Below are 17,200 nucleotides of genomic sequence, written 5' to 3' on the forward strand. Positions count from 1 at the left end.
GATGAGGGAGTCCTGAGATCACAGCAGCCTCTGCATGCACCTATGTAGTCACAGAGGAGGTGGCGAGGAAGATGCAGTGATATCTGCAGCCTCTGAACTAAGTGACACTGTGTATATGAACAGGAGGGGATGAGGGAGTCCTGAGATCACAGCAGCCTCTGCATGCACCTATGTAGTCACAGAGGAGGTGGTGAGGAAGATGCAGTGATATCTGCAGCCTCTGAACTAAGTGACACTGTGTATATGAACAGGAGGGGATGAGGAAGTTCTGTGATCACAGCAGCCTCTGCATGTGCCTATGTAGTCACAGAGGAGGTGGTGAGGAAGATGCAGTGATATCTGCAGCCTCTGAACTAAGTGACATTGTGTATATGAACAGGAGGGGATGAGGGAGTCCTGAGATCACAGCAGCCTCTGCATGCACCTATGTAGACACAGAGGAGGTGGTGAGGAAGATGCAGTGATATCTGCAGCCTCTGAACTAAGTGACACTGTGTATATGAACAGGAAGGGGTGAGGGAGTCCTGAGATCACAGCAGCCTCTGCATGCACCTATGTAGTCACAGAGGAGGTGGTGAGGAAGATGCAGTGATATCTGCAGCCTCTGAACTAAGTGACACTGTTTATATGAACAGGAGGGGATGAGGAAGTTCTGTGATCACAGCAGCCTCTGCATGCACCTATGTAGTCACAGAGGAGGTGGTGAGGAAGATGCAGTGATATCTGCAGCCTCTGAACTAAGTGACACTGTGTATATGAACAGGAGGGGATGAGGGAGTTCTGAGATCACAGCAGCCTCTGCATGCGCCTATGTAGTCACAGAGGAGGTGGTGAGGAAGATGCAGTGATATCTGCAGCCTCTGAACTAAGTGACACTGTGTATATAAACAGGAGGGGATAAGTGAATTCTGTGATCACAGCAGCCTCTGCATGCACCTATGTACTCACAGAGGAGGTGGTGAGGAAGATGCAGTGATATCTGCAGCCTCTAAACTAAGTGACGCTGCATATATGAACAGGAGGGGATGAGGGAGGCCTGAGATCACAGCAGCCTCTGCATGCACCTATGTAGTCACAGAGGAGGTGGCGAGGAAGATGCAGTGATATCTGCAGCCTCTGAACTAAGTGACGCTGTTTATATAAACAGGAGGGGATAAGTGAGTCCTGTGATCACAGCAGCCTCTTCATGCACCTATGTAGTCACAGAGGAGGTGGTGAGGAAGATGCAGGGATATCTGCAGCCTCTGAACTAAGTGACACTGTGTATATAAACAGAAGGGGATGAGGGAGTCCTGAGATCACAGCAGCCTCTGCATGCACCTATGTAGTCACAGAGGAGGTGGTGAGGAAGATGCAGTGATATCTGCAGCCTCTGAACTAAGTGACACTGTGTATATGAATAAGAGGGGATGAGGGAGTCCTGAGATCACAGCAGCCTCTGCATGCACCTATGTAGTCACAGAGAAGGTGGTGAGGAAGATGCAGTGATATCTGTAGCCTTTGAACTAAGTGACGCTGTGTATATGAACAGGAGGGGATGAGGGAGTCCTGAGATCACAGCAGCCTCTGCATGCACCTATGTGGTCACAGAGGAGGTGGTGAGGAAGATGCAGTGATATCTGCAGCCTCTGAACTAAGTGACACTGTGTATATGAATAGGAGGGGATGAGGGAGTCCTGAGATCACAGCAGCCTCTGCATGCACCTATGTAGTCACAGAGGAGGTGGCGAGGAAGATGCAGTGATATCTGCAGCCTCTGAACTAAGTGACACTGTGTATATGAACAGGAGGGGATGAGGGAGTCCTGAGATCACAGCAGCCTCTGCATGCACCTATGTAGTCACAGAGGAGGTGGTGAGGAAGATGCAGTGATATCTGCAGCCTCTGAACTAAGTGACACTGTGTATATGAACAGGAGGGGATGAGGAAGTTCTGTGATCACAGCAGCCTCTGCATGTGCCTATGTAGTCACAGAGGAGGTGGTGAGGAAGATGCAGTGATATCTGCAGCCTCTGAACTAAGTGACATTGTGTATATGAACAGGAGGGGATGAGGGAGTCCTGAGATCACAGCAGCCTCTGCATGCACCTATGTAGACACAGAGGAGGTGGTGAGGAAGATGCAGTGATATCTGCAGCCTCTGAACTAAGTGACACTGTGTATATGAACAGGAAGGGGTGAGGGAGTCCTGAGATCACAGCAGCCTCTGCATGCACCTATGTAGTCACAGAGGAGGTGGTGAGGAAGATGCAGTGATATCTGCAGCCTCTGAACTAAGTGACACTGTTTATATGAACAGGAGGGGATGAGGAAGTTCTGTGATCACAGCAGCCTCTGCATGCACCTATGTAGTCACAGAGGAGGTGGTGAGGAAGATGCAGTGATATCTGCAGCCTCTGAACTAAGTGACACTGTGTATATGAACAGGAGGGGATGAGGGAGTCCTGAGATCACAGCAGCCTCTGCATGCACCTATGTAGACACAGAGGAGGTGGTGAGGAAGATGCAGTGATATCTGCAGCCTCTTAACTAAGTGACACTGTGTATATGAACAGAAGGGGATGAGGGAGTCCTGAGATCACAGCAGCCTCTGCATGCGCCTATGTAGTCACAGAGGAGGTGGTGAGGAAGATGCAGTGATATCTGTAGCCTCTGAACTAAGTGACACTGTGTATATGAACAGGAAGGGATGAGGGAGTCCTGAGATCACAGCAGCCTCTGCATGCACCTATGTAGTCACAGAGGAGGTGGTGAGGAAGATGCAGTGATATCTGTAGCCTCTGAACTAAGTGACACTGTGTATATGAACAGGAAGGGATGAGGGAGTCCTGAGATCACAGCAGCCTCTGCATGCACCTATGTAGTCACAGAGGAGGTGGCGAGGAAGATGCAGTGATATCTGCAGCCTCTGAACTAAGTGACATTGTGTATATGAACAGGAGGGGATGAGGGAGTCCTGAGATCACAGCAGCCTCTGCATGCACCTATGTAGTCACAGAGGTGGTGAGGAAGATGCAGGGATATCTGCAGCCTCTGAACTAAGTGACACTGTGTATATGAACAGAAGGGCATGAGGGAGTCCTGAGATCACAGCAGCCTCTGCATGCGCCTATGTAGTCACAGAGGAGGTGGTGAGGAAGATGCAGTGATATCTGCAGCCTCTGAACTAAGTGACACTGTGTATATGAACAGAAGGGGATGAGGGAGTCCTGAGATCACAGCAGCCTCTGCATGCGCCTATGTAGTCACAGAGGAGGTGGTGAGGAAGATGCAGTGATATCTGTAGCCTCTGAACTAAGTGACACTGTGTATATGAACAGGAAGGGATGAGGGAGTCCTGAGATCACAGCAGCCTCTGCATGCACCTATGTAGTCACAGAGGAGGTGGCGAGGAAGATGCAGTGATATCTGCAGCCTCTGAACTAAATGACACTGTGTATATGAACAGGAGGGGATGAGGGAGTCCTGAGATCACACCAGCCTCTTCATGCACCTATGTAGTCACAGAGAAGGTGGTGAGGAAGATGCAGTGATATCTGCAGCCTCTGAACTAAGTGACACTGTGTATATGAACAGGAAGGGATGAGGGAGTCCTGAGATCACAGCAGCCTCTGCATGCACCTATGTAGTCACAGAGGAGGTGGTGAGGAAGATGCAGGGATATCTGCAGCCTCTGAACTAAGTGGCACTGTGTATATGAACAGGAGGGGATGAGGGAGTCCTGAGATCACAGCAGCCTCTGCATGCACCTATGTAGTCACAGAGGAGGTGGTGAGGAAGATGCAGTGATATCTGCAGCCTCTGAACTAAGTGACACTGTGTATATGAACAGGAGGGGATGAGGAAGTTCTGTGATCACAGCAGCCTCTGCATGTGCCTATGTAGTCACAGAGGAGGTGGTGAGGAAGATGCAGTGATATCTGCAGCCTCTGAACTAAGTGATATTGTGTATATGAACAGGAGGGGATGAGGGAGTCCTGAGATCACAGCAGCCTCTGCATGCACCTATGTAGACACAGAGGAGGTGGTGAGGAAGATGCAGTGATATCTGCAGCCTCTGAACTAAGTGACACTGTGTATATGAACAGGAAGGGATGAGGGAGTCCTGAGATCACAGCAGCCTCTGCATGCACCTATGTAGTCACAGAGGAGGTGGTGAGGAAGATGCAGTGATATCTGCAGCCTCTGAACTAAGTGACACTGTGTATATGAACAGGAGGGGATGGAGGAGTCCTGAGATCACAGCAGCCTCTGCATGCACCTATGTAGTCACAGAGGAGGTGGTGAGGAAGATGCAGTGATATCTGCAGCCTCTGAACTAAGTGACATTTTGTATATGAACAGGAGGGGATGAGGGAGTCCTGAGATCACACCAGCCTCTGCATGCACCTATGTAGTCACAGAGGAGGTGGCGAGGAAGATGCAGTGATATCTGCAGCCTCTGAACTAAGTGACGCTGCATATATGAACAGGAGGGGATGAGGGAGTTCTGTGATCACAGCAGCCTCTGCATGCGCCTATGTAGTCACAGAGGAGGTGGTGAGGAAGATGCAGTGATATCTGCAGCCTCTAAACTAAGTGACGCTGCATATATGAACAGGAGGTTATGAGGGAGTCCTGAGATCACAGCAGCCTCTCCATGCACCTATGTAGTCACAGAGGAGGTGGCGAGGAAGATGCAGTGATATCTGCAGCCTCTGAACTAAGTGACGCTGTTTATATAAACAGGAGGGGAAAAGTGAGTTCTGTAATCACAGCAGCCTCTGCATGTGCCTATGTAGTCACAGAGGAGGTGGCGAAGAAGATGCAGTGATATCTGCAGCCTCTGAACTAAGTGACGCTGCATATATGAACAGGAGGGGATGAGGGAGTTCTGTGATCACAGCAGCCTCTGCATGCGCCTATGTAGTCACAGAGGAGGTGGTGAGGAAGATGCAGTGATATCTGCAGCCTCTGAACTAAGTGACGCTGTTTATATAAACAGGAGGGGAAAAGTGAGTTCTGTAATCACAGCAGCCTCTGCATGTGCCTATGTAGTCACAGAGGAGGTGGCGAAGAAGATGCAGTGATATCTGCAGCCTCTGAACTAAGTGACGCTGCATATATGAACAGGAGGGGATGAGGGAGTTCTGTGATCACAGCAGCCTCTGCATGCGCATATGTAGTCACAGAGGAGGTGGTGAGGAAGATGCAGTGATATCTGCAGCCTCTGAACTAAGTGACACTGTGTATATAAACAGGAGGGGATAAGTGAATTCTGTGATCACAGCAGCCTCTGCATGCACCTATGTAGTCACAGAGGAGGTGGTGAGGAAGTTGCAGTGATATCTGCAGCCTCTAAACTAAGTGACGCTGCATATATGAACAGGAGGGGATGAGGGAGTCCTGAGATCACAGCAGCCTCTGCATGCACCTATGTAGTCACAGAGGAGGTGGCGAGGAAGATGCAGTGATATCTGCAGCCTCTGAACTAAGTGACGCTGTTTATATAAACAGGAGGGGATAAGTGAGTCCTGTGATCACAGCAGCCTCTTCATGCACCTATGTAGTCACAGAGGAGGTGGTGAGGAAGATGCAGGGATATCTGCAGCCTCTGAACTAAGTGACACTGTGTATATAAACAGAAGGGGATGAGGGAGTCCTGAGATCACAGCAGCCTCTGCATGCACCTATGTAGTCACAGAGGAGGTGGTGAGGAAGATGCAGTGATATCTGCAGCCTCTGAACTAAGTGACACTGTGTATATGAAGAGGAGGGGATGAAGGAGTCCTGAGATCACAGCAGCCTCTGCATGCACCTATGTAGTCACAGAGAAGGTGGTGAGGAAGATGCAGTGATATCTGTAGCCTTTGAACTAAGTGACGCTGTGTATATGAACATGAGGGGATGAGGGAGTCCTGTGATCACACCAGCCTCTGCATGCACCTATGTAGTCACAGAGGAGGTGTCGAGGAAGATGCAGTGATATCTGCAGCCTCTGAACTAAGTGACGCTGTGTATATGAACAGGAGGGGATGAGGAAGTTCTGTGATCACAGCAGCCTCTGCATGTGCCTATGTAGTCACAGAGGAGGTGGTGAGGAAGATGCAGTGATATCTGCAGCCTCTGAACTAAGTGACATTGTGTATATGAACAGAAGGGGATAAGTGAGTCCTGTGATCACAGCAGCCTCTTCATGCACCTATGTAGTCACAGAGGAGGTGGTGAGGAAGATGCAGTGATATCTGCAGCCTCTGAACTAAGTGACACTGTGTATATGAACATGAGGGGATGAGGGAGTCCTGTGATCACAGCAGCCTCTGCATGCACCTATGTAGTCACAGAGGAGGTGGTGAGGAAAATGCAGGGATATCTGCAGCCTCTGAACTAAGTGACACTGTGTATATGAACAGGAGGGGATGAGGGAGTCCTGAGATCACAGCAGCCTCTGCATGCACCTATGTAGTCACAGAGGAGGTGGTGAGGAAGATGCAGTGATATCTGCAGCCTCTGAACTAAGTGACACTGTGTATATGAATAGGAGGGGATGAGGGAGTCCTGAGATCACAGCAGCCTCTGCATGCACCTATGTGGTCACAGAGGAGGTGGTGAGGAAGATGCAGGGATATCTGCAGCCTCTGAACTAAGTGACACTGTGTATATGAACAGGAGGGGATGAGGGAGTCCTGAGAACACAGCAGCCTCTGCATGCACCTATGTAGTCACAGAGGAGGTGGTGAGGAAGATGCAGGGATATCTGCAGCCTCTGAACTAAGTGACGATGCATATATGAACAGGAGGGGATGAGGGAGTCCTGAGATCACAGCAGCCTCTGCATGCACCTATGTGGTCACAGAGGAGGTGGTGAGGAAGATGCAGTGATATCTGCAGCCTCTGAACTAAGTGACACTGTGTATATGAACAGGAGGGGATGAGGGAGTCCTGAGATCACAGCAGCCTCTGCATGCACCTATGTAGTCACAGAGCAGGTGGTGAGGAAGATGCAGTGATATCTGCAGCCTCTGAACTAAGTGACGATGCATATGTGAACAGGAGGGGATGAAGGAGTCCTGTGATCACAGCAGCCTCTGCATGTGCCTATGTAGTCACAGAGGAGGTGGTGAGGAAGATGCAGTGATATCTGAAGCCTCTGAACTAAGTGACACTGTGTATATGAATAGGAGGGGATGAGGGAGTCCTGAGATCACAGCAGCCTCTGCATGCACCTATGTAGACACAGAGGAGGTGGTGAGGAAGATGCAGTGATATCTGCAGCCTCTGAACTAAGTGACGATGCATATGTGAACAGGAGGGGATGAGGGAGTCCTGTGATCACAGCAGCCTCTGCATGTGCCTATGTAGTCACAGAGGATGTGGTGAGGAAGATGCAGTGATATCTGCAGCCTCTGAACTAAGTGACACTGTGTATATGAACAGGAGGGGATAAGTGAGTTCTGTGATCACAGCAGCCTCTGCATGTGCCTATGTAGTCACAGAGGAGGTGGTGAGGAAGATGCAGTGATATCTGCAGCCTCTGAACTAAGTGACACAGTGTATATGAATAGGAGGGGATGAGGGAGTCCTGAGATCACAGCAGCCTCTGCATGCACCTATGTAGTCACAGAGGAGGTGGTGAGGAAGATGCAGTGATATCTGCAGCCTCTGAACTAAGTGACACTGTGTATAAGAATAGGAGGGGATGAGGGAGTCCTGAGATCACAGCAGCCTCTGCATGCACCTATGTAGTCACAGAGAAGGTGGTGAGGAAGATGCAGTGATATCTGTAGCCTTTGAACTAAGTGACGCTGTGTATATGAACAGGAGGGGATGAGGGAGTCCTGAGATCACAGCAGCCTCTGCATGCACCTATGTGGTCACAGAGGAGGTGGTGAGGAAGATGCAGTGATATCTGCAGCCTCTGAACTAAGTGACACTGTGTATATGAACAGGAGGGGATGAGGAAGTTCTGTGATCACAGCAGCCTCTGCATGTGCCTATGTAGTCACAGAGGAGGTGGTGAGGAAGATGCAGTGATATCTGCAGCCTCTGAACTAAGTGACACTGTGTATATGAACAGGAGGGGATGAGGAAGTTCTGTGATCACAGCAGCCTCTGCATGTGCCTATGTAGTCACAGAGGAGGTGGTGAGGAAGATGCAGTGATATCTGCAGCCTCTGAACTAAGTGACATTGTGTATATGAACAGGAGGGGATGAGGGAGTCCTGAGATCACAGCAGCCTCTGCATGCACCTATGTAGACACAGAGGAGGTGGTGAGGAAGATGCAGTGATATCTGCAGCCTCTGAACTAAGTGACACTGTGTATATGAACAGGAAGGGATGAGGAAGTCCTGAGATCACAGCAGCCTCTGCATGCACCTATGTAGTCACTGAGGAGGTGGTGAGGAAGATGCAGTGATATCTGCAGCCTCTGAACTAAGTGACACTGTGTATATGAACAGGAGGGGATGAGGAAGTTCTGTGATCACAGCAGCCTCTGCATGCACCTATGTTGTCACAGAGGAGGTGGTGAGGATGATGCAGTGATATCTGCAGCCTCTGAACTAAGTGACACTGTGTATATGAACAGGAGGGGATGAGGGAGTCCTGAGATCACAGCAGCCTCTGCATGCACCTATGTAGACACAGAGGAGGTGGTGAGGAAGATGCAGTGATATCTGCAGCCTCTGAACTAAGTGACACTGTGTATATGAACAGAAGGGGATGAGAGAGTCCTGAGATCACAGCAGCCTCTGCATGCGCCTATGTAGTCACAGAGGAGGTGGTGAGGAAGATGCAGTGATATCTGTAGCCTCTGAACTAAGTGACACTGTGTATATGAACAGGAAGGGATGAGGGAGTCCTGAGATCACAGCAGCCTCTGCATGCACCTATGTAGTCACAGAGGAGGTGGTGAGGAAGATGCAGGGATATCTGCAGCCTCTGAACTAAGTGACACTGTGTATATGAACAGGAGGGAATGAGGGAGTCCTGAGATCACAGCAGCCTCTGCATGCACCTATGTAGTCACAGAGGAGGTGGTGAGGAAGATGCAGTGATATCTGCAGCCTCTGAACTAAGTGACATTGTGTATATGAACAGGAGGGGATGAGGGAGTCCTGAGATCACAGCAGCCTCTGCATGCGCCTATGTAGTCACAGAGGAGGTGGTGAGGAAGATGCAGTGATATCTGCAGCCTCTGAACTAAGTGACACTGTGTATATGAACAGAAGGGGATGAGGGAGTCCTGAGATCACAGCAGCCTCTGCATGCGCCTATGTAGTCACAGAGGAGGTGGTGAGGAAGATGCAGTGATATCTGCAGCCTCTGAACTAAGTGACACTCTGTATATGAACAGGAAGGGATGAGGGAGTCCTGAGATCACAGCAGCCTCTGCATGCACCTATGTAGTCACAGAGGAGGTGGCGAGGAAGATGCAGTGATATCTGCAGCCTCTGAACTAAATGACACTGTGTATATGAACAGGAGGGGATGAGGGAGTCCTGAGATCACACCAGCCTCTTCATGCACCTATGTAGTCACAGAGAAGGTGGTGAGGAAGATGCAGTGATATCTGCAGCCTCTGAACTAAGTGACACTGTGTATATGAACAGGAAGGGATGAGGGAGTCCTGAGATCACAGCAGCCTCTGCATGCACCTATGTAGTCACAGAGGAGGTGGTGAGGAAGATGCAGGGATATCTGCAGCCTCTGAACTAAGTGACACTGTGTATATGAACAGGAGGGGATGAGGGAGTCCTGAGATCACAGCAGCCTCTGCATGCACCTATGTAGTCACAGAGGAGGTGGTGAGGAAGATGCAGTGATATCTGCAGCCTCTGAACTAAGTGACACTGTGTATATGAACAGGAGGGGATGAGGAAGTTCTGTGATCACAGCAGCCTCTGCATGTGCCTATGTAGTCACAGAGGAGGTGGTGAGGAAGATGCAGTGATATCTGCAGCCTCTGAACTAAGTGACATTGTGTATATGAACAGGAGGGGATGAGGGAGTCCTGAGATCACAGCAGCCTCTGCATGCACCTATGTAGACACAGAGGAGGTGGTGAGGAAGATGCAGTGATATCTGCAGCCTCTGAACTAAGTGACACTGTGTATATGAACAGGAAGGGATGAGGGAGTCCTGAGATCACAGAAGCCTCTGCATGCACCTATGTAGTCACAGAGGAGGTGGTGAGGAAGATGCAGTGATATCTGCAGCCTCTGAACTAAGTGACACTGTGTATATGAACAGGAAGGGATGAGGGAGTCCTGAGATCACAGCAGCCTCTGCATGTGCCTATGTAGTCACAGAGGAGGTGGCGAGGAAGATGCAGTGATATCTGCAGCCTCTGAACTAAGTGACGCTGCATATATGAACAGGAGGGGATGAGGGAGTTCTGTGATCACAGCAGCCTCTGCATGCGCCTATGTAGTCACAGAGGAGGTGGTGAGGAAGATGCAGTGATATCTGCAGCCTCTAAACTAAGTGACGCTGCATATATGAACAGGAGGGGATGAGGGAGTCCTGAGATCAAAGCAGCCTCTGCATGCACCTATGTAGTCACAGAGGAGGTGGCGAGGAAGATGCAGTGATATCTGCAGCCTCTGAACTAAGTGACGCTGTTTATATAAACAGGAGGGGAAAAGTGAGTTCTGTAATCACAGCAGCCTCTGCATGTGCCTATGTAGTCACAGAGGAGGTGGCGAAGAAGATGCAGTGATATCTGCAGCCTCTGAACTAAGTGACGCTGCATATATGAACAGGAGGGGATGAGGGAGTTCTGTGATCACAGCAGCCTCTGCATGCGCCTATGTAGTCACAGAGGAGGTGGTGAGGAAGATGCAGTGATATCTGCAGCCTCTGAACTAAGTGACACTGTGTATATAAACAGGAGGGGATAAGTGAATTCTGTGATCACAGCAGCCTCTGCATGCACCTATGTAGTCACAGAGGAGGTGGTGAGGAAGATGCAGTGATATCTGCAGCCTCTAAACTAAGTGACGCTGCATATATGAACAGGAGGGGATGAGGGAGTCCTGAGATCACAGCAGCCTCTGCATGCACCTATGTAGTCACAGAGGAGGTGGCGAGGAAGATGCAGTGATATCTGCAGCCTCTGAACTAAGTGACGCTGTTTATATAAACAGGAGGGGATAAGTGAGTCCTGTGATCACAGCAGCCTCTTCATGCACCTATGTAGTCACAGAGGAGGTGGTGAGGAAGATGCAGTGATATCTGCAGCCTCTGAACTAAGTGACACTGTGTATATGAACATGAGGGGATGAGGGAGTCCTGTGATCACACCAGCCTCTGCATGCGCCTATGTAGTCACAGAGGAGGTGGCGAGGAAGATGCAGTGATATCTGCAGCCTCTGAACTAAGTGACACTGTGTATAAGAATAGGAGGGGATGAGGGAGTCCTGAGATCACAGCAGCCTCTGCATGCACCTATGTGGTCACAGAGGAGGTGGTGAGGAAGATGCAGTGATATCTGCAGCCTCTGAACTAAGTGACACTGTGTATATGAACATGAGGGGATGAGGGAGTCCTGTGATCACACCAGCCTCTGCATGCACCTATGTAGTCACAGAGGAGGTGGCGAAGAAGATGCAGTGATATCTGCAGCCTCTGAACTAAGTGACGCTGTGTATATGAACAGGAGGGGATGAGGAAGTTCTGTGATCACAGCAGCCTCTGCATGTGCCTATGTAGTGACAGAGGAGGTGGTGAGGAAGATGCAGTGATATCTGCAGCCTCTGAACTAAGTGACACTGTGTATATGAACAGGAGGGGATGAGGAAGTTCTGTGATCACAGCAGCCTCTGCATGTGCCTATGTAGTCACAGAGGAGGTGGTGAGGAAGATGCAGTGATATCTGCAGCCTCTGAACTAAGTGACATTGTGTATATGAACAGGAGGGGATGAGGGAGTCCTGAGATCACAGCAGCCTCTGCATGCACCTATGTAGACACAGAGGAGGTGGTGAGGAAGATGCAGTGATATCTGCAGCCTCTGAACTAAGTGACACTGTGTATATGAACAGGAAGGGATGAGGGAGTCCTGAGATCACAGCAGCCTCTGCATGCACCTATGTAGTCACAGAGGAGGTGGTGAGGAAGATGCAGTGATATCTGCAGCCTCTGAACTAAGTGACACTGTGTATATGAACAGGAGGGGATGAGGAAGTTCTGTGATCACAGCAGCCTCTGCATGCACCTATGTAGTCACAGAGGAGGTGGTGAGGAAGATGCAGTGATATCTGCAGCCTCTGAACTAAGTGACACTGTGTATATGAACAGGAGGGGATGAGGGAGTCCTGAGATCACAGCAGCCTCTGCATGCACCTATGTAGACACAGAGGAGGTGGTGAGGAAGATGCAGTGATATCTGCAGCCTCTGAACTAAGTGACACTGTGTATATGAACAGGAAGGGATGAGGGAGTCCTGAGATCACAGCAGCCTCTGCATGCACCTATGTAGTCACAGAGGAGGTGGTGAGGAAGATGCAGTGATATCTGCAGCCTCTGAACTAAGTGACATTGTGTATATGAACAGGAGGGGATGAGGGAGTCCTGAGATCACAGCAGCCTCTGCATGCACCTATGTAGTCACAGAGGTGGTGAGGAAGATGCAGGGATATCTGCAGCCTCTGAACTAAGTGACACTGTGTATATGAACAGAAGGGCATGAGGGAGTCCTGAGATCACAGCAGCCTCTGCATGCGCCTATGTAGTCACAGAGGAGGTGGTGAGGAAGATGCAGTGATATCTGCAGCCTCTGAACTAAGTGACACTGTGTATATGAACAGAAGGGGATGAGGGAGTCCTGAGATCACAGCAGCCTCTGCATGCGCCTATGTAGTCACAGAGGAGGTGGTGAGGAAGATGCAGTGATATCTGCAGCCTCTGAACTAAGTGACACTCTGTATATGAACAGGAAGGGATGAGGGAGTCCTGAGATCACAGCAGCCTCTGCATGCACCTATGTAGTCACAGAGGAGGTGGCGAGGAAGATGCAGTGATATCTGCAGCCTCTGAACTAAATGACACTGTGTATATGAACAGGAGGGGATGAGGGAGTCCTGAGATCACACCAGCCTCTTCATGCACCTATGTAGTCACAGAGAAGGTGGTGAGGAAGATGCAGGGATATCTGCAGCCTCTGTACTAAGTGACACTGTGTATATGAACAGGAGGGGATGAGGGAGTCCTGAGATCACAGCAGCCTCTGCATGCACCTATGTAGTCACAGAGGAGGTGGTGAGGAAGATGCAGTGATATCTGCAGCCTCTGAACTAAGTGACACTGTGTATATGAACAGGAGGGGATGAGGAAGTTCTGTGATCACAGCAGCCTCTGCATGTGCCTATGTAGTCACAGAGGAGGTGGTGAGGAAGATGCAGTGATATCTGCAGCCTCTGAACTAAGTGACATTGTGTATATGAACAGGAGGGGATGAGGGAGTCCTGAGATCATAGCAGCCTCTGCATGCACCTATGTAGACACAGAGGAGGTGGTGAGGAAGATGCAGTGATATCTGCAGCCTCTGAACTAAGTGACACTGTGTATATGAACAGGAAGGGATGAGGGAGTCCTGAGATCACAGCAGCCTCTGCATGCACCTATGTAGTCACAGAGGAGGTGGTGAGGAAGATGCAGTGATATCTGCAGCCTCTGAACTAAGTGACACTGTGTATATGAACAGGAGGGGATGAGGGAGTCCTGAGATCACAGCAGCCTCTGCATGCACCTATGTAGTCACAGAGGAGGTGGTGAGGAAGATGCAGTGATATCTGCAGCCTCTGAACTAAGTGACATTTTTTATATGAACAGGAGGGGATGAGGGAGTCCTGAGATCACACCAGCCTCTGCATGCACCTATGTAGTTACAGAGGAGGTGGCGAGGAAGATGCAGTGATATCTGCAGCCTCTGAACTAAGTGACGCTGTGTATATGAACAGGAGGGGATGAGGAAGTTCTGTGATCACAGCAGCCTCTGCATGTGCCTATGTAGTCACAGAGGAGGTGGTGAGGAAGATGCAGTGATATCTGCAGCCTCTGAACTAAGTGACATTGTGTATATGAACAGAAGGGGATAAGTGAGTCCTGTGATCACAGCAGCCTCTTCATGCACCTATGTAGTCACAGAGGAGGTGGTGAGGAAGATGCAGGGATATCTGCAGCCTCTGAACTAAGTGACACTGTGTATATGAACAGGAGGGGATGAGGGAGTCCTGAGATCACAGCAGCCTCTGCATGCACCTATGTAGTCACAGAGGAGGTGGTGAGGAAGATGCAGTGATATCTGCAGCCTCTGAACTAAGTGACACTGTGTATATGAATAGGAGGGGATGAGGGAGTCCTGTGATCACAGCAGCCTCTGCATGCGCCTATGTAGACACAGAGGAGGTGGTGAGGAAGATGCAGTGATATCTGCAGCCTCTGAACTAAGTGACACTGTGTATATTAACAGGAGGGGATGAGGGAGTTCTGTGATCACAGCAGCCTCTGCATGCACCTATGTAGTCACAGAGGAGGTGGTGAGGAAGATGCAGGGATATCTGCAGCCTCTGAACTAAGTGACGATGCATATATGAACAGGAGGGGATGAGGGAGTCCTGTGATTACAGCAGCCTCTGCATGCGCCTATGTGGTCACAGAGGAGGTGAGGAAGATGCAGGGATATCTGCAGCCTCTGAACTAAGTGACACTGTGTATATGAATAGGAGGGGATGAGGGAGTCCTGAGATCACAGCAGCCTCTGCATGCACCTATGTAGTCACAGAGGAGGTGGTGAGGAAGATGCAGGGATATCTGCAGCCTCTGAACTAAGTGACGATGCATATATGAACAGGAGGGGATGAGGGAGTCCTGAGATCACAGCAGCCTCTGCATGCACCTATGTGGTCACAGAGGAGGTGTTGAGGAAGATGCAGGGATATCTGCAGCCTCTGAACTAAGTGACGATGCATATATGAACAGGAGGGGATGAGGGAGTCCTGAGATCACAGCAGCCTCTGCATGCGCCTATGTAGTCACAGAGGAGGTGGCGAGGAAGATGAACAGGAAGGGATGAGGGAGTCCTGAGATCACAGCAGCCTCTGCATGCGCCTATTTGGTCACAGAGGAGGTGGTGAGGAAGATGCAGTGATATCTGCAGCCTCTGAACTAAGTGACACTGTGTATATGAACAGGAGGGGATGAGGGAGTCCTGAGATCACAGCAGCCTCTGCATGCACCTATGTGGTCACAGAGGAGGTCGTGAGGGTGACATGTGAGATATGCAGCCTCTGCACTGATATATACTTATTCTGCCTCTTTTTGCCTAAGTTCAGTAAATATCACTATTCGTAGCATCATTGCCACTGCTGCTGTTGTCAGATCTTCTTTATGGAGCTTTATCATGAGCAGTTATTTCCTGCATTTCTTTGTCTATATCCTCCCGATGATGTCCACGTCATTGTAAGCACTGACTCCACACCTTGCTGACCATCAGAGGCGCGGTCCATTGACCTCATGTGTTGTAGATGCTGGGATGGAGGATTGTTGAGGATTTGTCCCCTAGAAGTTAGGACAAATCACAATTTACTCAGCTTCAGACGCTCCCTAAAAACGCATCTTTTTAGGGTGGCCTATCACACTCCCTAGCCAAACTAATTTCACCTAATCCCTCTACAACTTCTCAGAACATAACCCCACGTCAAACTCCATTGCACCCAAATGCATCTCAAGGCTCTGGCCAACTGGTCCAGGAAGCCATCATCTATCCCCCTGAGATGGCTGGATTGTCATTGTAAATAAGCACTTGTACCTTGCCCCTCCCCCCATCTCATTGTAGATTGTAAGCTCCCACGAGCAGGGTTGCCATTTTTCCTTTTAAATATTGCATCCTCTATAATTGTTACTTGTTTGTATATGTTTATGTATATGATATGTATATGATCCTCCTGAATTGTAAAGCGCTGCGGAATATGTTGGCGCTATAGAAATAAAGATTATTATTATTATTATTATTATTATTGTTTGGGGATGCTGGAGCCATGTGCTCGGGGGTGGGCAGGGGATGGATCGATTCGGATGCTTAGGCCTTGCATTTTAGAGACACTTTCAGGTTTCGGCGATGGCACTCACCCTCCAGCTGTAGAAGACAGAATAGGGACTGATGTAGCCGTGGACATTGTTCCCTCCCATAAAGTCGTCATTGCAGATGGCGCAGTCGGAGTCGTTTCGCCAGTCATAATACACAAGAGAAAAGTTTGCATTTTTGGTGCATCTTTGCAATGATCTCTCAAGCTCAGACATGTACGCTCGATGGAAGGTGAGGAATCCGGTGCTGCCGTGGCCGAAGTTGAGAATGTTGTTTTCTCTCGTGTTGTTGATGAACATCCTGGTGACGTAATTGTGCATGGCAGACCAGATATTAATGAAGGAGGCAGGGCGGAACTCGTAGGCTTCGGTGCGGAAGCGATCCCCGGACACCATCATCATGTAGTCGGGGTCAATCTTGTACTTGCATTGGTGGAGTTGGGCGAACCACTCTTCTCGTTCCTTCACCGACAGCTCCCGGATCTCCCTCCTCGTCACGTAGTTCACGTTTTCGCAGTTCTCGCCGTAGTGGTTGTGGATGCAGCCGCCGCAGTTTGGGCCACTGTAGTTGAACTTGCATTGGCAGGTATAGTTGAAATAGTGAGAAGGAAACAAATGTCTGTCATCGATCTCCACATCAGGATCAGATACGGCTCTGCTGCTCGACACCGGCATACAGCTGCCCCGATTACTGGAAGCGCCACACGGTGACCCCTTATACTCAGGGCAACACACCACAGGAAACCTCGTGACGTTCTCCACACAGGATCTGGGGAACATGGCGGCTGTAGATGTGACGCCCAACAGGACGACTCCGAGGAGGAGGAGGAACATCTCCGGATCTTCTCAGTCTGGAGAAGGAGACAAAGACAGGAGAGGTGCGTGTGGTTATATGTACGCATATGGATAGTAGGGCGGTATGTGCTGCGTATGGATGGTAGGGCGGTATGTGCTGCGTATGGATGGTAGGGCGGTATGTGCTGCGTATGGATGGTAGGGCGGTATGTACAGTGTATGGATGGTAGGGTGGTATGTACAGTGTACGGATGGTAGGGTGGTATGTAGAATGTATGGATGGTAGGGCGGTATGTGCTGCGTACGGATGGTAGGGCGGTATGTGCTGCGTATGGATGG

At 49.9% G+C, this 17,200-nt stretch overlaps 1 protein-coding gene across 1 annotated transcript in view; it reads right to left on the reverse strand.

Annotated features, from left to right (window-relative positions):
- LOC142268483 (tyrosinase-like) overlaps positions 1-16,913 on the reverse strand; it is a 114,861-nt gene extending 97,948 nt beyond the window's left edge. Inside the window, exon 1 of the mRNA XM_075332360.1 lies at positions 16,112-16,913. Coding sequence (XP_075188475.1) covers positions 16,112-16,900 — 789 coding nt within the window. The 5' untranslated portion in view covers positions 16,901-16,913. The remainder of the gene's footprint in view (positions 1-16,111) is intronic.
- Between the last annotated feature and the right edge of the window lie 287 nt (positions 16,914-17,200).

This window comes from Anomaloglossus baeobatrachus, unplaced genomic scaffold (genome assembly GCF_048569485.1).
Source record: "Anomaloglossus baeobatrachus isolate aAnoBae1 unplaced genomic scaffold, aAnoBae1.hap1 Scaffold_304, whole genome shotgun sequence".
NCBI classification, from domain to species: Eukaryota; Metazoa; Chordata; class Amphibia; order Anura; family Aromobatidae; genus Anomaloglossus; species Anomaloglossus baeobatrachus.